Below are 25,442 nucleotides of genomic sequence, written 5' to 3'. Positions count from 1 at the left end.
TGTTATGTACCATGTGCAAAATGTCCATGTCTACAGTGCTATTATTATATTGAGTTCAAAACCTCTATCACTATGGACCACAATGGCCTCATCCCAGTGCCATAGTTCAATAACCTCAATTAAACAATCATAGAGCAAAATTTGACCTCAAATTGCAGAGTATGAGTTTGTGTACCCAAATTTACAAAGGCCATTCAATGAATGTGCACTGTATTGGGGTTAAAGAAATGTGCCCTGATAGATGAGCATGTTGTGGATCATGTATGCTTACATGCCAGTCATCTTGTGTTGCTCCCATCATCATGAGTAAACTACCACTAGTAAGATGAATAACATACTCTCCTCGCTCAGGATTATCAGCAAACTGAAATGATATAGCATAAAAACTTGATAGTAAGCAGATGTGTTTATTATTGAGCACTTTTAAAACATGCAAACATGAAGTGCCCCATCCACAAAAACGTAAAGGGTTTTGAGCAAATCATCGATACACATAGCTATATATGAACAAGTAAACCTGCAAATTTATGTCTCAAGCCCAATAGCTTAGTTGGTAAAGCGTACAATTTCATGTTCTCAAAAGCACTCGATAGTAAGCACATATGCTAACTCTATCGAGTTTTTATGGTAAGTATAATATATTGATCAACACACAATTTAACATACCATACATCTATTAGAACGTAAATTGGGTGAACAAGGCTCATCATGTAAGGAATGAACAAAATTGACATACACAGTGTGATCAGCTCGTAATCAAGCTTATAACATCGCATATAATTATCAATATTTTTAGAATTGTCTTGTGACAACTCATCGGAAGTATCACAAACTATCAATTCAAGTCCTATACTTTGCCTGCTTTATTTAACACACACAATAAAGACCAAACAGGTCAACTATATATCATTCTTAATGTGGATCTATTTTTTCGAAGTAGTGGTAAAAGCTTAAAATTTCCCGCAGATTACGAGCTGATCAAAATATAAATACATGATCATACTGTTAGATAGAAGAGTTGCTTATCAGAACCACATATGAGGTGGTTTAGGACTGAGACGAATATACCTTTAGGTATATTCGTCTCAGGTTTAGGACTGAAATAAAAGCAACTAAGGGCTCATATTGAAATTCCCTTACACAGGAAGGTGTGCGCCATCCTGCAGCTTTCCTGTGCTAGCCTTCTTTGTTAAAATCCTGGGCAGGGTGTATCACTGATGCATATAATCCATCCGTTTTATGACCGAGCTTTCCTGAGGCGCGCGCTTAGCGAGGGGAATCCTGCCTTCTTTCTGTGTGAAAACGTGGTAGGGTATTTCAATATGAGCCCTAAGGGAACAAACCAAAAGATCGATGACGTCCTATAAACGTAACTAGTTTCGTTTCTCAGCCAACTCCCTCCCTCCCTACCAGAAACGTAATAATGAAATGTTGAAAATTTTGACATAATAATAATAAAGACACATTCTTCTGACCGATGTTTTTGTACAAACGTAATCGAGTATTTTTACCCCTCCCCTAAACGAAACTAGTTTCGTTTATAGGACGTCATCGATCTTTTGGTTTGTTCCCTAATGCACATTGGATGCTGAATGATTTAAACATACCTGTCCATTCTTGTCCCTCAATTGAAACCTCCTTGTTGCTCCAAGTGAGACGGATGCAATAGTAGGTTTATCTCCCAGTGAGTACTCATCATCGCTATGCCACTGTACCCCGTCCTTGCAACCTTCATAGAGATTACACAGCACAGAGTTGAATGTCTTCCCAGTGTTGGATTCTATGCGCTGTTTTAGATCTAACAGTATTGGGTGCCACTGTGCAGAGGTAAACAAAACAAAAATATCAGTTTGGTTTTATATCAAATTGCATCTATTTTTTTCTAAGATAAATCTTTAAATAAATATGAAAAACAAGCAAATATGGAAAGCAAAGTTTAAAGATTTTTTGAAATATAGAAATGTTTAAAATGTAGAAAAGCTAAACCAGTTTTCTGAAATGCTGTGAGGTATAGCTACATGTAAGAGCCAGAAAATGCTTTCAGAGTCTACCACACATCCTTGTACCTACATTTCTACTTCCCCCCCCCCCCCATTCCAGCATATATACTATTGGATAGGTGGACCATTACCCCCCATGACTAACATTATCATATTATCATCATACCTCATAACAAGATGCCATAGCTAAGAGCTAGAAAATGCTATCAGAGTCTACCACACATCCTGGTACCTACATTTCAACTCTCCGCCTCCCACTTCACAATTTACTCTTCGATGGGTGGACCACTATTAACATTATCATCATACCTCATTACAAGATGTCACAGCTAAGCGCCAGAAAATGCTATCAGAGTCTACCAAACATCCTTGTACCTACATTTCTACTCTCCCCTCCCACTCCAGCCTATACTGTTTGATGGGTGGACCATACTAACATTATCATCATACCTCATTACAAGATGCCATAACTAAGAGCCAGAAAATGCTATATAAATATCTACATTTATTTATTTATTTTATAATGCTATCCAAGTCTACCACACATCCTCGTACCTACATTTCTACTCCCCCCTCCCCCACCAGCATATATACTCTTTGATGGGTGGACCACTATTTATATTATATTATCATCATACCTCACTAGAAGATGCCACAGCTAAGAGCCAGAAAATGCTATCAGAGTCTACCACACATCCTCATACCTACATTTCTACTCCCCTCCCCACCAGCATAATACCCTTTGATGGGTGGACCACTATTAACATTCTCATCATACCTCATTACAAGATGCCACAGCTAAGAGCCAGAAAATGCTATCCAAGTCGTACCACACACCCTTATACTTACATTTCTACTCTCTATTCCTAGTTACATTATCATCATACCTCATTAAAAGATGCCATAGCTAAGATCCATAAAAGTCTACCACACATCCCCGTACCTACATTTCTACTCCCCCTCCTCCACTAGCATAATACTCTTCGATGGGTGGACCACTATTAACATTATCATCATACCTCATTAAAAGATGCCATAGCTAAGAGCCCTAAGAGCTACAAAATGCTATCAGAGTCTACCAAACATCCTGGTACCGACATTTCCACTCTCCCCTCCCCTCCCCCTTCCAGCATATACTGGTCTATGGGTGAGCAACTACTAAACATTATCATCATACCTCATTACAAGATGCCATAGTGACTTTAGAATATGAATACGGAAGCTCTCCAAACCAGAAAGTTTTTCTGGGCTCAGCATATTCACCCCCTGTAAAAAAAATTAATGCAAACAAATTGAATACAGATTGATTTTTTGATGCTTCATGTTCCAGGTCTTGTCGAACAAACCTTTCTTTTTGACACCCTAAAAGATGTACTTGCATGCATCGCTTGCCTGTGAAAACCTATCCTTTATATTTGTTTGAACAAGCACAACTACATGATGTTCACCTCGGAAGACAAGTGCTTACCACCAGTGCTCAGATGCATCTGTATGTAGAATTTTTGTTTATTCATGATGATAACCAGTCATACATTCAAATACACACTCACCACTTGGTTTTTAATCATCCTCCTGTTCCAGTTGACTTCTGCCTCTAGCTTCTGAAATATCCAGGCAGCCTCATCCTCTGCTATAAACTTACTGAATAGCCGTATTCTAAAATGAGAGAATATAAGAAGGAGATGCAATTTTGCCTACTAATTTCATAAATAATGAGAGGATATAAGGCCCAAAATAATAAATTGATGTATTGACATAACAGAATGAACATAAGTAGGGTAGGTAGGTAAGGGTGTATTTTAAAGCTCGTTCAAACATTAAATTTTCCACCACATGTGTTCATAGAGGTGCTGGAACGTTTTTGTTTTTTTAAATCAATTGCGGGAACCTGTTTAGGTTCTCGCAAAGGGCTTTTGCGAGAACCTTCGGTTCGCGTGAACATTGTAGCGCAGGGCAATATATTCAAAAGTTGTATTCATCAATTGCTATGGTAGTTAATCCTGTTAATTCTACAAACAAAGGAGACTATTTCATTACTACGCTAGCGAGATCACATCTATTATTATGGGATGGTCGAGTAATATAAACATTAAAAGTACATGCAGGCATGGGCCATGGATTCCCGTTCGTGATCATACAATAAAAAATTTACAGCTAAATAAAAATGAAGAAAACTTTACCTTTTCCCTAACATTTCAGAATTATATTTTTAGATTAAATCATATTTCCGTTGCAGAAAGATAAAATATAACATAATATGCGATCTGAGACTTGGAAGCTTACGAGAACCACTTTTGGTTCTCCTAGTTGTAATCCAGCGAGAACCTTCAGGAGAACCGGTTCTTTGGTTCTCCTCAAATTTGAATCCCTGTATAGACATCTTGCACAACATCAACAATCATTGACCACCGTATTTCATTGCATTAAAATGACTTTAACATTAGTATTTTCCGAGCATTGACAGAGAAAATGTTGCGCTGCCATTATGTTGTTTATATAGTTCCCTTGTTTCAGCCTTAGCACCATGGTGTGATTTTGTTTAGGCCACAAATTTTTAAAAGTCTAGGGCATGCCTATGGCCTATTTTAAGGGTAGGTTGTGTTACACCAATACAACAATTAGTTTTATGCCTAATAATGCTATCTAACACAATGAGTACATTCAATTAATGCTCATTGATGTGGTACTGACGCAGCCTGCATCAACTTCTACCTAGAAACAGAAAATGTAAATTTCAAGCAAAAAAAAAAGAGCTGAGAAAATTGCATTTGAGTGGTTGCCATTTTCTGCAGTAATTGTGGTGTGCACTCTTACAAGCACTAATGCCACTACCAAATTTGAGGCGAAACAAAGTACATGTATAGTGTATTTTATAAAATAGAGTATATATGTGCCTACCTAGATTCGCCATGATCATCTGTACAGCTCAATGTGTATTGATTATCTTTGCTGTAATGAGACATGTATCAAAATAAATACAGAAATTTATTAAATTATCTACACATTTGTGAAAGTTAATGTGTATACATATGATGCATAAGAGAGGTAAAAGAATTTGACACATTACAATATATGTCACCTACATGTATACAGGACAAATATAAAATACCTCTGGAATAAATAACTTGCATTTATTTAACCCAGTAACCTTCATTTGTAACAATGCATGATACTTGTCCAAAGTAATATACATTTATATGTCACTAACGGTGAAACTGTCAAAATGGATATCACTATATGTGACACGATCAAGGGAAATGAGTCGGATGTCGCTAATATTGATTTTGAGATATTGGCAAAGAAAGTGTTAAAATTCTTTTGTTTTATATTGTTTTCAGCGATTGATAAATTGACGTAACTTCACAAAAGAAATTCGTATCAACATGGGGTTTTCAGTTTCTGAAAGCCCTAAATGTCCGCTTTAGAAACATGTGTAAAACTCATTTTTTCGACCAGGGCCGACATGTGACTCATTCCCCTTGATCATGTCACATATTCTATTTCAAGAATATCCTTGTGACATCTCACCAGAAACATCACAAATTATTCATTCAAGTCCTATACTTTGTCTACTTTCTTCAACACACACATTATAGACCATACAGGCCAACTATATCACTCTTAGCTTGGGTCCATTTTTTTTGGCGCAGTGGTAAAAACCTAACAATACCCGTCGATTACCAACTGATCAAACAATAGTTACAATGAGCACTCATGTTTATTCAAAATGTAATTCAGATAATGCTTACCTCAATTCTTTCTCCTTGGGTAATTCTACCTTTTCTATGAACACTTCTTGAGGAGTTTGATATACAAAGCCAGACCTACCAACATCGTTTGGCTGGCCAATCCCCCTATAGTCCACATCATAGCCTGTACTATTATACATTGGTTGTTGATAGCTCCTTTGTTGTGTTTCGGATGGTGGACATTGTTGAAATTGTCCATAGGCACTTATGTGTGGCAAATCTTTTTTAGTTCCACCATTTCCTCTTCCTAGTCCTTCTCTTCCTTGACCTGGACCTCCTCTTCCTGCTCCTCTACCTCCTCGACTCTGTCCTCCCCCTCCACTTGACCAGCCACCCTGTACGCGTTTATTTCGTCGCTTGTCTTTATTTTCTACAAAACCAGTTTTGGCGGCCATGGTTACAGGAGTTCACACTACTCTAGGGGCATAAGGTATTGAAGATGGCACACAATGCTGCATATAAGAGGTCAAAATGAAAAAGATTTAGTGAATAAATGTACATTGATACATCATTTACCAATTATCAAGGTAGAATAATGTACAAGGCTAAAAGAAATGTGAGAGCAACATGATGGTGCGGACCAAGCAAGTTTTGCAATAGCACTTTCGATCTTCAATTCATTCTAAAATGACTGGTTCACAAGTTGTTCTTCCACTCACACAATGGGCTTTTCCATTTAAAATCCACACTACCCCTGTGGAAGACTTTGGAAATATCTTCCACAGGGGAAGTATGAATTTCAAATGGAATCAGGCAGCTCAATTTAATTTGAATTTCATACCGGTACACCATCTAAGAAAGATTCAACCTGAATCTTTCACTGAAGGAGGGTGAGTTTCATTGCCTTTGTTCATTCCATTTGAAATTCATTATCCCCAGAGGAAGATATTTCCAAAATCTTCCACAGGGGTAGTGTGGATTTTAAATGGAATAGCCTAATTTTGCTACTATGTTTGACAAAGCATTTCTCCTGATGCATATATTTCACAAATGAAATCAACAAATTTTATATAGAAATGCTTTATGCTTATGAAATAAAACTAAAATCTTCTGCTAGATGTGCCATGTGTACGGTAATTTGTTTGTTTCTTATTTATTCGGCATTGATCATTAGAATACAAAAACAAATGATAGAGAGAAAAAAAAATACAAAGCACATCAATGTGACAATTAATTAAATCCAACCACGAAGCCATTTAGGACCATTGACTTCAAAGTGTCTGGCAACTTTTTAACCATGATGAAAAACTAAACCTTGATGCAAAAGTAAAAATTAAGTCCTAGTATAAAACGAGGGTGGTCTATAAGTCAGGATCACCCAAAACCGCTAACTTCAACTTGCACTTCCGACAAAATAAAACATATATTCATTATTACCGATCCTTCAGATTTACTTACAATATTGGCAATTTCATGGAATCCCATTGCAGGGTCAGAATTTTGGCAAGAATCGATTCTCGCAAAGATTCTCGTAAACAGATTTAACTTTGATTCACGCAAACGTTTATAGTTTACACAGAAGTTGATTTGCGAGAATCAAATGATTCCCGCAAATTTATTCTGCAAGAATCAAGATTGATTCTCGCACTGTGAAACAAAATTCTGACCCTGCATTGCCAAGAATTGCAAAATTTACAAAGTAACATCAAACATGGTTCAGTAAATCACAGGTGGGCAAACGTGTAGCGTCAATCTGAAGCTGAATTTATACCAATCGATCATTTTGCAGAAAAGTTATTCCCACGCATGCTCAGCGGACCGGATATACTGAATTCCGACATAAGCCATAACCCGTTTTGTGATTGGTTGCATAAACCAGTTTCCGCTATCATAAGCCAATCAATGAACACGACAATCTTCTAGACTTCTTTGGTTTTATAAAAACAATTAATGGGACTCCGAAAATCGAATGTACGTCTAACCTGATTGGTTTAAATTTTAACCACTAGGACAATTGCTAAGCCAGTCAGTGGCCTTGATTCTTAAGAACCATGTTGAGGTTTTCGAAAGGTGATTTCACATGGTGATATCATGATATAGCGATCGAGTATAAATTCAGCTTGACATCTCGTTTCCCAGGTGCACGAACAATGGAGACAATCACTGACATTTACATAATGAATATAAGGCCACTAACAATCAATTTTGAGTTTCCTGCCACATAATTTCTGAAAACAAGTGACGTAACTTTTTCATTATTCATTATTCATTATTTTTCTGCCTTTCATTATATGACCAACACGCATGTAAAATGTGTTGTAATTTGCCGCTCACTCACTTGAAGATGGATGTTTATAGCCCAAATGAGATTCAAAAGTAAAAAGAGTCTGCAAGGTTGACAGCAAAATGTATGTTTTGATTTTGATTTTTCCACAAAAAATAAAGGGATATTCATAATTTGTTTTGCAAATATAACCATTTTTTATCGGTATTTTTGGAAAATCACAATAATGAATTCAAGTGAGGTCAGAAAATGAAGAGAGGACGGGTGACGGGAAACTCAAAATCGACTTTCCTTGGCCTAATGGCTTTGTTATGACATGCGTCGGGTTGATATTATGATCGAGGTGAGGTTTTCGACCTGTTCCGCCATGAAATGATGAAGATATTTTTAGTTTTCTTCATCAAAGATGCTATAGCGATTCCAATGACCAGTTTTCTGTGCCCAGACTAGACTCGCTGAGTCTCATGGACGCCGTTCCTATGTCCATCAGACTCGTATTTCCCATTTTGGATGTCAATGGGAAATACACACTTAACGATTTGCGCCAGTTAGAAACTTGAAAAAAAATCTTAAAAATTTTATCAATGTATATATAAAAGTGGTACCAACCTTATTGTGCTTGCTAATTTAAGACTCGGTTGAAACAAAATTAAGGATCGAATGCATTTTAGTGTCAAAAAGGCAAAATTATCGTCAAAGTTCTGCGAAATCGGCACCCTTATGAAGGGTTCAGAATTGAATCGGAACGAAAATATCCGATCTTTGCGATCAAAACCACAAAATTACAACTTTAAACAAACTATTGGCAAAAGACATTATTACCAAACAATATAGAATAGAAAATTTGACATCATTTTCTCAAAATATTGAAGAAATTTGCTCACTAGACATCGAAAGAGTACGCAATCCAATTCCCGTTCAAACGCGTGAGAAACTGAAAGTGCATAATCCCGACTAGCCCAGACTGTGGTGTGGACACTTTGATAAACAGGTAACTTCCAAACGTCATAGCCTAGCTAGGTAGATAGCTGTACAATTGTACAAAATATAAAATTAGATGCACAAAATAGAACAACCATATAGTTAGCGATTTGCGGTTTTCGCCCTGCTGACTACAACTTCAGAAGGTTCAGAAGGTTCATATACTGTCAAGGCTAAGGATGCATGGCGTGTGGGGGCAAAGGCGTAACGTAAGCTTTAATTACCAAAAAAAATTGCCAGTACTAATGCCACTCAGTCAGACAACTCGTGCATGATAATTGACATGATCATGAATTGTAAACGAAATCAAAACAAAAAATATAATATACATGTACCTTCTTTACAGTGACGAAAAAGACTTTTCTTCAAAGCACCTCAGTATCACGCAAAAGGTGGATTTCATAAGCTACTAAAAATTCGGGAATTCCCTGGACCGAACGCAATAACAACAAGGTCAGGGGTCAAAACAATTAATCCAGGACTTCTGAAAGTGAAAAATCTTGGAGATTTCTTTTGTATCAGGCCTTAAGTTAAACCACATTTTAAGTCAATAAATTTTTTAATAAATAAAAAAAAGATTACAACTGTCGAATCAAATAGCAAAAATAGACTTTAATGTTGAATTCTACTGTTTTTGGTCGAGTTTCTTTTCAGAAATACTTCAGGCTATAAAATCACTAACGCCAGCTTGTAGCCCATCAAAAAAAATCCAGAGTGAAAATAGTACACATAATATTTTCCTTTTTTTATATTCAAAAATCAAATATTTGAGGTAAAAACCATGAACCTCATATAGTAGTAAGGATGCCCCAGAAGTGGACAATCTGAAGATCAAACAAATGCTCACATCATTGCTGTCTATAGTGTAAGTTTAAAGTGAACATTTAACATGTTTATTTTGTAGTGCATGAGTGTTTGTGTTGTGTTGCTGAAATGACAGGAATAAATGTTAATGGAATTTTTTTCTTTCATTTCATAATTTGCCTCAGCCTGAGTATAAACTCTTCTACTTCTTCTTTGTTTTTACTCTTCAGTGCTCAATTCAGCCAAAGTATGCACCCGTACTGTCTGAGTTAGGTATGTGAGCATTCCTTACCTGAGCATGCGCAATATTCAGCCTCTCTCAGCATAGGGAAATCGCGCACCCGGCGCCATTTTGGAAATTCATTACCGGTAGTAAATTTTACGGCGATGTTTTTGAAAAAAATTTGGGGGGAATTAGATCGAGTTAAAAACAGTTCCAAAGCTTACAAGGTCAAGTCAAAAGGTTGAACTTGATCATAACCCGGAAGAGGTCAGATGATTTGCACGTGGTCGCGGCAAATTTTGGCGACTTTCTAGTGGGTTTGAAAGTGACGATTTCGATCTAATTTTTTTCGGAAATTACTCTCCAAATATGTAAATAACGGAGTTGAGCGGTAAGTTAAATGGAGCACGCGGTGAAAAAAGGTAGTTTCTTGTACATACAAATGTTTGGTTTGATGAGATTGGATGGATGCCTTGCGCAAAAAGTGAGTGAACTGGGGACTTTGTGTAGTACTGCAATTGGCGACTTTTGCCAGTGAGTGAACATGTTTAACCCGGCATGGTTTGCGTATACTAATTGAATGGGCTCATGCTGTGGATGCTGGGATAGATTCTCATTCTGAGTCGGGTGAAGAAGCAAATTTGGACCTTTCCTATTCCTATTCCTATCCCATCATGCATAGCGCTAGCAGATTTTTGCTATGATAGATGCATGAATGACTGTGGGCACATCGGGTATGATGGCCGGGGTTGGGGGCACAGGCCGTTTTTTGGCCATTTTCCTATTTGATTTTCTAAATGTTCAAATTGATTGGGGGGGGGGGGACGTACTCCTATGATGCTACGTCATGGGGGGTTAACTTGAGCAGATGTGACCCCATTCTGATGATCAAGTGAACTGGCCCTCGAGTTTCCGCAATGATCTTTGGAATAGGGAGCATGCGCCAGCCAGTGCTCCAAAGGGTGCCTGCTCAAAGACAAAACTTACGCTGGGGAAGGGGTGGGGGGGTTCATACTTGAGCAGGAGTGACCCCATTCTGATGATCAAGTGAACTGGCTCTCGAGTTTCCGCAATGATCTTCGAATAGGGAGCATGCGCCAGCCAGTGCTCCAAAGGGTGCCTGCTCAAAGACAAAACTCAAGCTGGGGGAAGGGGGCAGGGGGGTTCATACTTGAGCAGGAGTGACCCCATTCTGATAATCAAGTGAACTGGCCCTCGAGTTTCATAATGATCTTGGAATAGGGAGCATGCGCCACGCCAGCCAGTGCTCCAAAGGGTGCCTGCTCAAAGACAAAACTTAAGCTGGGGGAAGGGGCAGGGGGTTCATACTTGTGCAGGAGTGACCCCATTCTGATGATCAAGTGAACTGGCCCTCGAGTTTCCGCAATGATCTTGAATAGGGAGCATCGCCAGCCAGTACTCCAAAGGGTGCCTGCTCAAAGACAAAACTTAAGCTGGGGGAAGGGGTGGGGGGTTCATAACTTGAGTAGGAGTGACCCCATTCTGATGATCAAGTGAACTGGCCCTCGAGTTTCCACAATGATCTTGAATAGGGAGCATCGCCAGCCAGTGCTCCAAAGGGTGCCTGCTCAAAAACATTTTCCTGGGGAGGGGTGAATGCATCAGCTAGTGCTTATAATAATTAAACATTTTAAAGGGGGCCCCCTCAAACAAATTACCCCCCCTCTTGTATCAGTGAAAGGTGTACTTGGGTGGGTAGTATCAAAACCGTGAGTTTTTCAATGACAAAAAAAATAAATAGACACTTCAACACAAATTTCATCTTTTTGAATAAGTTTTTCTTTATTTTTGCATTTGCTGTTGGCCCTCACTGTGGTTTCCCAGGGACTGCCTTTTGAGGAGAGCGAGAGCAATCGCTCTCTACTGCTCTCCTTAAATCGGATATATAGGAGAGTGATTTTTAGCTTTCCTTAGTTGACCATTCTCTCGTTACATTTTATTGTAAATGTTCTAAACAGCTCTTGAAGGCTCTAGAAGAGCTATTTAATGCTCTCCTGCAAATTCCAAAAGACAGTCCCTGGTTTCCATCCTCTGTCAAAGCTGGAATCTGCATCAGAAAACAGAAATAAAACAAAATGTTACTCATACAAAAAGTCATGTTCATTTGTATATTAGGGGGCTATCATTTGCTGCGGGGCTCCCAAATTTACAAAAAGTCAGCATCAATAAAATTGCAACCCCCCCTATTTCGCAACAAAATTTTATGACCCCTCCCCACCACCCACTGATACACCTTACATGTACCCCTGAAGAGGCTAAAATTGTATTCAGTCTTTTTGAATAAGATAAACACACTATCTGTGGTCATCTTGCGACTCCCTACATTTTGGTCATCAAAATTTTATGACCCCCCCTATTTTTCTTTCCAAAAAATTATGGCCCCCCCTGTATATTTGGGAGCCCCCCCTTCCAAAGAAAATGATAGGCCCTTATGTTCACATCAATACAAATTCAATCAATCTAGGATTACATTTACAGTTCAGTACCGGTAAATAGCAAGTGCTTGTTTCTTAAAATTGTGTACTCACAAACAATGCACAGTATAGGCCTATAAGCATTTTAATATGTGCATGCACAAAAAGTTTGTACAGGAAATTGGCTGAAAAATTGAGACATTCAAATTAGCATATCTCCGCAACCACATGTCGTATGACATTCATTTATGCCTCATCAGTTTTCTTTCATTTAGCTCTTTAATATGAGATTACTTTGATGAGAATCAAAAAAAGTTCAATTTTTTTGTATTATACCTATCTGAGTGATGGTAGTTGATGTGTTGACATTTGACAATTTAGCCCGAGGTACTCGCACCTCCGTCACTACGATTTCTACTGGCCTTCTCTGTACGAAGGTCCGAGGCTCCTGAGCCAATCTGGTCCAGGGTACACAGTATTGGATTTTATATTCGTATATAGACGAATCCCACAAGCCAAGTGATGGTCAGAATTAAGTTCAAACTAGTGTTGTGACTGCCCAATTGGGTGGATTAAAGGGTACCCACTGGGCATCCGTAAATATTCTTTCTCAATACACCTCAGATGTCAATATTAAAGCAAAACATGTTAGTCATACCCGACTTTAAACTCACAAGCCAAGTTTTGCCTGACTAATAATTACTTTGTGGTGTTCACACAGACTTGATTTATTCTGAAGTTTAGATCACATCTTAACTTAGTTCCAGTAACTGTAACTTGTCATACCTAGAGTTACAGTTCACTCTACTGCTATCTATTCCACAAATAAGAAACATCACAATATGTGGGCTCATTTTGGGCTCTAGACTAAGGATGTAGCTGAGGAACTCTCTCAAGGACAGTTTGGGCATGCACTGATGATTTTAATCCCATTGTACCAGGGTTTGGGCGTGCGTGGATGATTTTAATCCCACTGTACTAGTCTATACTCACAAAGTTGAGGTAATTGATCATCATTGATCTCATCTTTTGGGTGGGTTCAAAATTCCTTGAGTTGGTAAAACCTGCAATCTTCCTGGGAGTAATTTACTTAGTGCAAAAGTGATCAAAATATTGCTCTGCAAAATGTCTTGATTTTCATGATTTGGATTTATTATATTGAGCAGCATTCTACTTGTGATGTTTCTACACTGTGTAGAGAAGGTCTACAGCATCTCTGAGGTAAAACTGACAAATACAGGGTATATTTCTTGATGCTTGAAGTTTGGATTTCTTAAACGTACAGTGCATCCCTATGTACCGCTGCAAGACTTCAGGTCCGTAGATGTCATTATGTTTATGATAAAGACTGAAGTCTTGCTGGCAGGACTAATCTTAACTACATGTACGGTACCGTACCGGTACTACAAGTAGGGAGGACCATCAAAATTTTAATCTTCTTATCCTACTCCTTTCATACTAAGTGTGAATGAAAGAACTGGTGACAACTAGAATATTGGTTTGAATGGTTAAAATTGGTCAAATGGTTGATGTATTGTGAATTTTTGAAATTTCTATATATCGTGATTCATGAGACAAGAACTTACATGAACTTACATGAAGTGCCACACCATTCCTCCCTCTTCTCACTTGGTCGCGAGATCCTTTTTAGGGGAGGGGACACCAACAACATGCACGCATATTACATATCGGGCCTCAAAATAGCAGAATTAAGCAAAATTTATACATAAAAATCCAAGATGGCCGACTTGGGACACTCCAAAAATCAGAAAAAAAAAAATTTCCAATATTTTTTTCCAAGTATTTTGGACTATTGGGTTGTTAAATTAGCATAAACAAAATTTCAAATGCAAAAAAAAAAAAAAATGAATTTTGACATAGCTCTGCTGAGAAAGTTAGAAAATGGGGTATACTATGAATGTTTGAGCGCATCGTTCTGGGTGTAAACTAAATCGAAATGGACTGAAACTTCACATTTAATTGACGATAATATTACTGAATATCATACTACTTAGAAACTTTCAAATTCGATCAAACGGCTTCAAAATCAAGTAAATAATTTGTAACTTCGGCATACAGCAAGATACAAAAATTTCTGGAACGCTGGCAGAGAGCTAGGTAGGTATCCCGGATGTATGCAAAAGGGCGTGTCAAAGTTTGAATGTTTACATCCGCGCTAGGCACCATCTTTAAAATTTGCAAGGTCTCCTGGCTTCCCAAGGTAATTGCTGCTGGACTTAGTTTCTGGACAGATTTTCGAAGGCAGTCCTGAGGCAAGTTTGCGAATCGCTGGACAGAAAACGACAGGGGCTATCACAACAGGAGTTGTTTATATCAACGGGAATTGTTGATATAATATTTGTCTACGTAATCTGAAATTCTCGGGAAATAGAGTAAAAAATTAAAAAATAGCAACAATTTAAAAACTGTGTTTTATCAGAGCGCTCTGTGTGGCTTTGCAGGGGAATAGGGTATTGTCTCATGGGATTATCTGCTCTATTATTGGTCCTCCCTACTACAAGCAGACAGGGTCTAATTCTGCATAAAACTGGGCAATGTTATTTCTATTATAGATCTGCTGCGCATTCAAATTGCATTGTATTGCATCGTAATTTCATTTGTGTCTATGCTAATTATGTTTACAAAACATGAACTCACATGTTTTCAAGTAAATTCGCCGATAATAGGTGATCAAAAGCGATCGGAATGTTACAAAAGTACAGATCGCATTCAGCTTACTTCATATGAGATGATCTTTGGAAAAATACGGCATAATTTGTCTTGGTGTTTGCGGAATGCCATGCAGTAAAATATTAATACGTTGCGGCAATTCATGATTGACAGCTAACAATCGGCGTGTCCTTCGTATCCTCCACTGTCAATTTCTTATCCACTCACTAATCCTCACAAAAGCTTTGTGTTGATTACGTAATGTGTGGAGGCAAATTGCAATAAGTACAATGAAATAATGAGTAGGGCGGGCTCCAGGCGGGTTTCTTCTTCATCTTACGTAACAGTATTGTTCTCCAAAAAAACCCGGAAGCTTGTCGTTTGGAGCTCTAGCTGAAATACAGCAAGATAATGTAAGATAGTAAATGTAAACCTGTATTTTAGCTAGAGTATCTCGAGCTAACTACAAGCAACTTCTAGACTGGATGTTGCATTCATTTTATTATAATATGACTTCTTTGTGGTGTTCACACAGACTTAAGTTATTCTGAAGATTAGACCAGACCCAGTATACCAACCATGGGACAATCACAGAGCAGTTCTAGTGGATTTGATCCATATGGGAAACCAATATCCAGTGAAGACATTCCCTACACATCATACTCTATTGAGAGACAGGTCCTCAAAGGTAAGTTGATACTCAAAGCTGATCAGTCCTCAAAATAATGCAGGCCCTTAGACCAAATCAGTGAAGTTAGCTCAATAGGTACAATGTAAGGCATTTAGACCATATGAGCTTAAGCCCTGACACAGTCTTTGTTCGTTCGTGTGCATAAATGAGCAAACTTAAAAATTCCCCTGGACAAGGAAACTACATGTAACTACTTGCTTGTCTCGGTTATCCATACGAAAACTCGGGGAGCTGATCCTGGCTGTGATGGTTTATTGTGGTATGTATAGTTGGTGTGTGCTTTTTAGCTGCAAATCTCTGATTATTGGTTTTTTAAATGGTTTATATAGTGTGATTTGTGCCACAGTGGTCAGCAAATTCTTGTAAAGTATGCTGAGGTTTGTGAGTTTATGCATGTGTGTAGCGCATTCTAAATCATTGAACTTTTTTTTAATGCCCTTGAAAATATGTGAGGGCCCTTTATTATTTTGAATGCAACTGTATCAACTTTAACAAAGAACAAAATGTTGGCTTATTTCAATGCCTGCAGCTGATACTTTCATATTTGGAGTCTGGTGTTCTTCACCAGTAGACAGTCTGCAGACCATATCAATCTTTTTCAGATCTTTGATGGAAAAAGCTGATACCTGAATCTTGAAGACAGTTTCCTGGATCTTTAGCGAACAAAAAATATCTGTAAGGGCTCATATTGAAATTCCCTTACACAGGAAGGTGTGCGCCATCCTGCAGCTTTCCTGTGCTAGCCTTCTTTTGTTAAAATCCGTTTTATGACCGAGCTTTCCTGAGGCGCGCGCTTAGCGAGGGGAATCCTGCCTTCTCTCTTCCTTGGCACTACATCCAAACTTATGGACCTTGCCAAGTATTTACGTAGACGTAGAGGTAGAGGTAGAGGTAGGGGTATTTCAATATGAGCCCTAAAGAAGACAGTCATGCATGCAGTTTATGTGATCCACTCTGACAAAATCAGGAAATCATTTTTGATATTTCATGATGTTAATATCATACCACTAGGAATGATCATGGTTTTATGAAGCCCAGCATAATTTTGGACATACTTAAATAACAATGAACCCAAAGTTAATTGTACAACCAAACAAGTGTTGAAACTGTTTGTTCTGTCTATCAGTAATATTTTGACTTTTTCTATTTTCATATACCAATCAGATAAGCAGCATATGCCTAGTCAACCCTCACCAGGAAAGCCTACCCCTAAAGTACCAGAGAACAGCCCAGCACATAACATTGTTGTTGTCTCAGAGGGTGCCAGTCAAGAAGACCAAGCTTTAGAGTCGGAGCTGCAAAAGATGAGAGATATACCCACCTTTTTACCCATCATTAAAGGCATGGTTAACATTGGCAATGTTAACATGGATGATCCTACCATGATGGACAAGATGGAACACCGGTTAGTGGGTTTTTATTTTTACTTTGTAACATTTATCAGTGAATTTTGAGAATGTGTACTCTCATCAGTACACAATATGAATTAGTACACATTGCTTGTCTGATGGGAGGTTGATTGCTACACAATCAGTAACCCTTACATTTAGTGCATATAATCAAAGACATAATCAAAAATACTATTTTGCATCTGAGGATGTCTGTCAGTCAAACTTGTCAACAATGCCAACATGTAGAAAAGTCACTTTTTGGTTTGTAAAAGTACCGTAATTGTTTGCCATTTTCTGCAATTCTTTTTCTCATATTGGCACCAGTTGAATCAACCTTCCTTTCACACGCTACTAACCAGTCAGGGGTCATGGGGAGTTTGATTGACAGTGATGTCAGATGCAAACTGGTCTTTTTAATAGTGTTTCAGATTATAGTTTGGTTCAAATTCAGGCTGTAGCTCTTTGAACACATGATTCAGATGTAAAATATAGGATACAAGCTAGAGGGCACGGTGGCTCAGTGGTTACGGCCTTGGACTCATAATCTGAGAGCTTGCTTGACGTGCGTGGGTTCGAGTCCCGTCCCCGCCACCGTGTTGCGCCTTGGGCAAGGCGCTTTGTCACGCTTTGCCTCACCCACCCAGGTGCAATGGGAAGCTGTTAGGGGTAGTCACAGTCGTTGTACTGATGAACTCTCGCCATTTGTAGGCAGCAAACGTGGTTCCGACATATTCTAATAATGGCGGAATAAATGTAAAGCGCTTTGAGGCTGTTTACGGCATAAAGCGCTATATATAAATATCTACATTTATTTATTTATTGTTATATGTTCCACATTTGTTTGGAGTTACTTTCATTTTGTGCAGGTATTATTATCATTTGACAGGCTCACTGACTCCACTCTATGCAGTTAGGAAGAGATCAATAATACTTAATTCCGTTACCTATTTCAGACAATTGTCGAGGTCCAATGACCTTTAACCTTTTTAAATTAGAAGAATTACGGGCCCTGGAAGAAACCTGCCTCCAGTCCAAAATCAGAACCACAAAGGGGTAAATTATAAAAGAAAATATCCAAAATATGTCTCACCTTGTGAAACTAATTTAAACGAATCTTGATACAAAACAAAAACACTACTTTCTTCAACATGTTTAAGGAAAGTATACGTGTTTCACAAAATATACCACTTATATCTTCTGAATTCAATAGTAGTATAGCTATATATGGTCATGTTGAACACTTAATTTGATTCCGTGAAATCAAACCGCATACGAATATCCTCTCGGATCTCTCATGCAAGTGTGCATACATTAATATACAACATAGAATCCGAACTTGGATCCATGTCTCGGTTATCTAAATTAAGACAATCCAATGTGTTATGGAATCAATTATAATCAAAAATTAAAGACTACAGTGAAAGTGCATAAATTTAGTTCTTTGTAAGAGGACGCCATTTTAAATCAAATCTGTAGATAGGATAATCCGATCTCTCTTTTATTAGTTTTCAAATGTGGATTATTGTACTAATGTAGATCTGTAAATACAGGGTGGGTATGAATATTAAACTACATTGTATACTCTATCTGAGAACTAAAATCTTGTCTTCAAACCTGTTTTTCACTTCTATTTCCATATACACGATATAGGCTAGTATGCTAATATATGCTGTTTAGCCTGGTTTGAGCATTTTGTTAGAGTCTGGTTCCATCAGGACCCAAGTGTGTCTCCACACGGAGCAGCTGTTTAAACAAACAAACAAACAAACAATGGGACATGCAGGAAAATCATGTGCTTTACTAAATCTAACTGATTAATCAACTTTCACATACTTTATGAATGTTGAAATTGACTTTTCCATTCATCAACAGTTGCAAATTTACAGAAAGTCACAAACATTAAATTTCCAGCCACCATGTATTAATGAAATGTTTTTAATTTTGTTTCAGTCAACTGTTATTCATGTGTTTAAGATATCAACAACATCTCAAGCAGTGTGCTGAAGCAGTCTCTTTTGATCAGAGTGTTCTTTCCAGCAGGATAAAAGAGGTATGTGCGAGTGTAATGCATGGGACTATGCTACACATTTATACAGGGGGTATCAAAATGATTGCTACCCATCAGCTTTATCATCTCATGAAACACCTACTTCTTCCCAATTAAACATTAGATCCTCTTGAGATGACTACAATTGATAGATTTATGACCTTTTATTACACAAATCTACAAATTGGATGGATGTTATGCTGTACTTTGATAAGGGCATCTTGGCCATGCTAGCTGGATATCGATGGGTACCAGTCATTTTGACACACCCCTGTATCTGGTCCAATGTAGAGGGATTTGTGTAAAATTTGACTTGTGTTATTGACACAGGCTGGACTTTCATCACCATGATCCTGATGAAAAGGAGAATTGATCCCCTCTTATCAAATAAGCAGATTGTTAAGGGATCTAAAATGAGCGTTTATTATTTGACAGTATTTTTTGTGGGACATGAGAGCACCTCAGACCTGTCGAATTGCATTCTGAATACTGAAGCATGTCTTTCTGATATCAAACAATTTTCATTTTTGAAAATCACAATATAATACAAATTTTATGACAAATTATAAAAATTTGATATTTTTCAAATTTTGATATATAACAGTCCTCGGTAAATTATATAAATCTAATGACATATTTTAAAGTGTATGTAGCAGGGAGGAAAAGCCGACGGTCAATTGAAAATTTTGACCTTTCATATTGAAGATATGGATTTTTTCCCAAAAAGACCATATTTTTTTTGGTGTTTTGGGAAAAAATCCATATCTTCAATACTGAAAGGTCAAAATTTTCAATTGATCGTCGGCTTTTCATCCCACCTACATACACTTTAAGTATAAATCATCAGATTTATAAAGTTTACTCAAGTACTGTTAAATATCAAAAATATCAATTTTTAATGATTTGCCATAAAATGTGTATTAAATTGCGAATTTCAAAAAATCAAAATTATTTGATATCAGAATGACATTCTTCGTATTCAGAATGCAATTCGATATGTCTGATGTGCTCTAATGTCCCACAATAAATACTGTCCAAACGCTCATACCCCAGCCCTTAATAAGATCATATGAAGAAGGGGGCAAAGAAGATCTGGTTGAAGCAGGATTAGAGCAGGCAACCTCTGGATTGTGAGTCCAGTGCTCTACCATCTGAGGTATCCAGCCCATTGATGGATGGTAATCCTACATGTATTTACCAATATCTAGCCAAACATCCTTTGCTCCTCTTCTTCTTTGTTATTTTTACCTGGTCAGTTTCTCTGTATACTATAAGTAAAATATAAGTAAACACTGTATCTTCGCTCATCCCTTCTACTGCCACTTTGCGGATTGTATTGCAAAGTGGGCGTGGTCATCGTCTGTACAGCATCAAGGTTTTATGGTTCACACCAGCATTCAATACTGGTATTTGGGGTCGCTGTCCATCATTAGAACTTGATAGCCCAGAGGTTGCATGTTTGAATCCTGTTGAGCCAAATTTTGTCACCCCCCTTCTTCATTATTATTATTATACCGTAAGGATTCGCCTAATGGCGCACTTGAGCTCCTTTGCATTTCATGTGCAAATAGAGAGCTCCCTCCTCTGATATCCTAACTACATGTAGAATGAAAGGTTCTGTGTCCTTATTTGCTTGTGGGAATTTTATGGGAGGGCACTTTTAGGTTGTGTCTGAATTGCCACTTATGTCAAGGGAGCCTGTAGTAGGCCTGATATCGACTGTCGTATGTGTCGTATTATCGTCGATATAACCCTAAATCCGACATGTCAAAATAAATTGTCCTTTTTCGACACTTTACGACACATATCAAAAAAAAAAAAAAAATTTCCATGCTATTTTGTTCGAATAAGCTTACCGTACGATCATGTTTTCATCGGAAAGTCAAAAATTACCTCCCAAAGTTGACCCGACCCCGGAAGTAGAACGAACCAGGAAGTATGTTTACACCGGAAGTCGGCAATCAGCAATCATAACTCAAATCCGTGTGATTTTAAGCTTATCTATTAACTTTTTTCAGCATTTTAAATCTCATTACGAGTTTCGACCCGTGTCGATTGTCGTATTTTTTTCCCCCAACGAAGTGTTGAATTAGAAATCATGTGTCGATAACAAGCCTAGCCTGTAAAGCCATTAGGTGAACCTTTACAGTATGGTCAGTTTCTTTTAATTGTTGTTTACTATAAAAACTATTGTAATTTGAACCCTGATTTGTATTGTCTGTATTAAGAAGTTATATTACGATATTTTGATCGCAACTATTCCTTTCTGTCAATTATGCAGGTGGATGCGGAGATGACATCGATAACAGCAGGCCTCGCCGAGAGGCAGCGCAAGTTTGCCAAATACGCCGAACAAATCGGTAAAATCAACGAGATGTCAAGCACACTGAAACGGGTGCAAATGAACATTGATCAGTTAGTACCACTGATGGACAGGTTGAATAGCATCTTGCCTGAAGGAGAACGATTAGAACCATTCAGCATGAAACCACCACCAAAAAGCTGAAATGCAATTCTGGAATCTATTGTTACATTGTGAAGATCAAAGGAAAAACTTACATTTTTCTGCTGATAGTTACGCTATTGTCTTTGTTTGGCTATATCAGAAAATCAACGTACCTGACTACTGACTGATTTTGCTTGATCACATCACATATGAGAGATTTAACAAATAACATATAAATTACTTTCCTTCTCAGCTAATACAAATGGTGAGACTGAATGAACTGTATATTGTGTAGACTACGTAATAATACTAGCAAGGTCAGTGTGCAATATGAAGGACCATGTGGCAAAGCTTAAGCAGGATAAATCTTACTGTACGGCTCGTATAAGTGGTATTTTCGCGTGGTGATATATTCATGATTTCCAACACAGAAGAGTGTGTGTGTTGATATTTTAGCAAAATTCAATAATTCATGCCTTAGCAATGTTATCATATAGCAACATTTCATGTGTTAAATGTTAAATTCATGATATAACCCGGATTCGTGAAGTTTGTAAAAATATAACGCTCGCGTTTGCCAAATACGCCGAACAGATCGGTAAAATCAACAAGATGTCAAGCACACTGAAACGGGTGCAAATGAACATTGATCAGTTAGTACCACTGATGGACAGGTTGAATAGCATCTTGCCTGAAGGAGAACGATTAGAACCATTCAGCATGAAACCACCACCAAAAAGCTGAAATGCAATTCTGGAATCTATTGTTTACATCATGGTTGGTATGCACACTAGCTCGAGATACTCTAGCTAAAATACAGGTTTACATTTACTATCTTACATTATCTTGCTGTATTTCAGCTAGAGCTCCAAACGACAAGCTTCCGGTTTTTTGGAGAACAATACTGTTACGTAAGATGAAGAAGAAACCCGCCTACCGAGCCCGCCCTACTCATTATTTCATTGTACTTATTGCAATTTGCCTCCACAAATTACGTAATCAACACAAAGCTTCTGTGAGTATTATTGAGTGGAGAAGAAATTGACAGTGGAGGATACGATGCACACGCCGATCGTTAGTTGTCAATCATGAATTGCAGCAACGTATTAATATTTTACTGCATGGCATTCCGCAAACACCAAGACAAATTATGCCGTATTTTTCCAAAGATCATCTCATATGAAGTAAGCTGAATGCGATCTGTACTTTTGTAACATTCCGATCGCTTTTGATCACCTATTATCGGCGAATTTGCTTGAAAACATGTGAGTTCATGTTGTGTAAACATAATTAGCATAGACACAAATGAAATTACGATGCAATACAATGCAATTTAAATGCGCAGCAGATCTATAGAAATAACGTTGCCCGGTTTTATGCAGAATTAGACCCTGTCTGATGCACACCCTGATGTGGTGAAACTGGAACAAACTGAGAAGCTGATATACAATTCTATAATCTATGTTTCAGATATTTTGCATATGGGTGGTATGCACACCCTGATTATAAAATACTGGTATAGTAAAAGCAGGGTCAGGCAGTGTGACTTCGCTGATTAGCCAAATGAAAGCACTAATCATGCTGATATTGCATATTAATGTGATCCGCATACACTTACATGCTACATTGGCAAAATATTGTGACAGCAGTAGTAACTATGTCATTGTATTAGAGGCATCTTTCCTCATATAAGGCTAATCAAAGTTGATGTTTCCTATCAGACATATTTTTGTCAAATGATGAGGTGACTCCACAGAATTAGAGAAGGAGAACCAGGACTTGTTCGCCATCTTGATACAGGCATGGAGCAAAAATTGGGGGTATTCGGTTTCCCTGGGAATGCGCTCGAGGCAATCATTGTCATGCAAGTGTGACTTGGATGGTGGGCAGAGTTTGTCTCTGTGCACCATTGGCAAGGACCTGAATACCCCCAATTTTCTCCCCATAGCTGACGGCACGATTGTATGTGGCGGTATATGGAGTCCTGGTTCTCCTTCTCTAATTCTGTGGGTGACTCTTTTTCATTATTCATTATTTGACTGTATTTCATTATTACTTATATACTGTTGACGTAGGACCATGTCAAAACAGGAATTAATGCTTTAGATTATCTTTACATACATTTTGGAACAGATTGAGAAAAGATAAAAGTTTGTTTTTAGTAAATTGAAAAGAAATTTGCAACTTTTGTAATCACCAGGATCATGATGAGGGAACCCTTAAATGTTCATTATTGACAAATCTTATTGACAACATCCTCTACCTGAACAACTAAGACAAACTGCTGAAATCATCAGTACTGCATGTCTGACATTTTGAAAGTTTAAATTTTTGATTATTTTTATCTCAATTGTCAGATAATTGACTTTCATGAAATTAATGAAAGTTTTGGCCAAAATGAAAAGTGATGCAGGCAGGTAACGGGAAACTTGGAATCAACTTTCATTAGCCTAATAGATTCAACAAAGGGCAAAAAATTGCTTTCCTTTTCAACTACCGTATTCATCCGAGTATAGTCCCACGCTCGAGTATAATCCCACCCCCCATTTTTCGAAAAATTTCAGAAATTGTAAAAAAAAAAAAAAAAAAAATTTTTTTAAGTTTATTTTTTCGGTTTTGGAGTGTCCATGGACCTAGACCTAGACCTAGGATCATTCATGGTTGACCTAAAAAAAAAAAAAAAATTTTCAAGATATTTTGTATTTTTAATATGAAAATTGATAATTTGTATTTATGTCATACTCTATTAATGATTTCAAAATGTATTGAATTTGAAAGCATTTTGAAATCATTAATAGAGTATGACATGAAAACAAAGTATCAATTTTCATATTAAAAATACAAAATATCTTGAATTTTTTTTTTTTTTTTTAAATTTTTTAGGTCAACCATGAATGATCCTAGCATCTAGGTCTAGGTCCAGGGACACTCCAAAACCGGAAAAAATAAACTTTAAAAAAAAAAAAAAAAAAAAAAAAAATTTTTGAAATTGAGTATAATCCCACCCCCAATTGTGAAAAATTTTCACATAAAAAACGGGTTGGACTATACTCGGACCAATACGGTAATACCAATGGTGAGACTGCAAATGAATTCTCGCTATTCGCAATAATGGCGCCGCCAGCGGTTTGCGATGTAATCGTGATGTATCATGGGAAAATCGTGATGTATCATGGGAAAAGGTCGACATCCAAGTCCGCATAATACTGAATATTACCATGCTATTACATAGGAACACGTGACAATATTTTTAGTTTGTCAATATAACGGTATTACACGCAAATCGATAGAGAAAAAATTAATTGTGCACATTTCAAATCACATTATTAAGTATTATTGAGTATCGATTCGCGTGTAACACCTTTATTTTGACAAACTAAAAAATATTGTCACGTGTTCCTATGTAATAGCATGGTAATATTCGATTGCTGGACTTGATGTCGACCTTTTCCCATGATACATTACGATTACATCGCAAACCGCTGGCGGCGCCCTTATTGCGAATAGCGAGAATTGATATATATATGTGTAGACTATATAATCATACGATAGAAAAATTATTTAATTCATGTACATCGTGGAACATACTCTTTGCGTGGCTGTGTGTAGTAAGCTGTTGTACGCAGATAGCCTCGCTAATATGGACATGTAGAGTAGTGTTGTACGCTCATAGCATGATTAAAATAGTCGCGGAGTAACAAGCGTAGTTGAATGTTCTACGATTTACACAAATTAAATAATTTTTCTATAGCAAGGTCAATGTGCAATAAGAAGGGCCATG

General features: G+C 37.5%; 2 protein-coding genes across 2 annotated transcripts; one reads left to right on the top strand and one right to left on the bottom strand.

Annotated features, from left to right (window-relative positions):
- Positions 1–1,659: 1,659 nt before the first annotated feature.
- On the bottom strand, positions 1,660–9,423 carry LOC140165813 (uncharacterized). The gene is made up of 6 exons (XM_072189136.1): positions 9,290–9,423; positions 5,750–6,201; positions 4,899–4,949; positions 3,551–3,656; positions 3,178–3,266; positions 1,660–1,817 (listed from the first exon to the last, which is right to left on the bottom strand). Exons 2-6 carry the CDS (start codon positions 6,142–6,144, stop codon positions 1,799–1,801), a joined length of 660 nt encoding a protein of 219 aa, XP_072045237.1. The 5' UTR covers positions 6,145–6,201; positions 9,290–9,423; the 3' UTR covers positions 1,660–1,798.
- A 204-nt stretch (positions 9,424–9,627) lies between these two features.
- LOC140165812 (BLOC-1-related complex subunit 5-like) lies at positions 9,628–22,306 on the top strand. Its single transcript, XM_072189135.1, has 5 exons — positions 9,628–9,819; positions 15,622–15,774; positions 16,942–17,182; positions 19,119–19,218; positions 21,497–22,306. Exons 2-5 carry the CDS (start codon positions 15,666–15,668, stop codon positions 21,719–21,721), a joined length of 675 nt encoding a protein of 224 aa, XP_072045236.1. The 5' UTR covers positions 9,628–9,819; positions 15,622–15,665; the 3' UTR covers positions 21,722–22,306.
- The last annotated feature ends 3,136 nt before the right edge of the window (positions 22,307–25,442 follow it).

Source organism: Amphiura filiformis, chromosome 12 (assembly GCF_039555335.1).
Source record: "Amphiura filiformis chromosome 12, Afil_fr2py, whole genome shotgun sequence".
Lineage (NCBI taxonomy): Eukaryota > Metazoa > Echinodermata > Ophiuroidea > Amphilepidida > Amphiuridae > Amphiura > Amphiura filiformis.
This window is presented reverse-complemented; position numbering and strand designations above follow the sequence as displayed.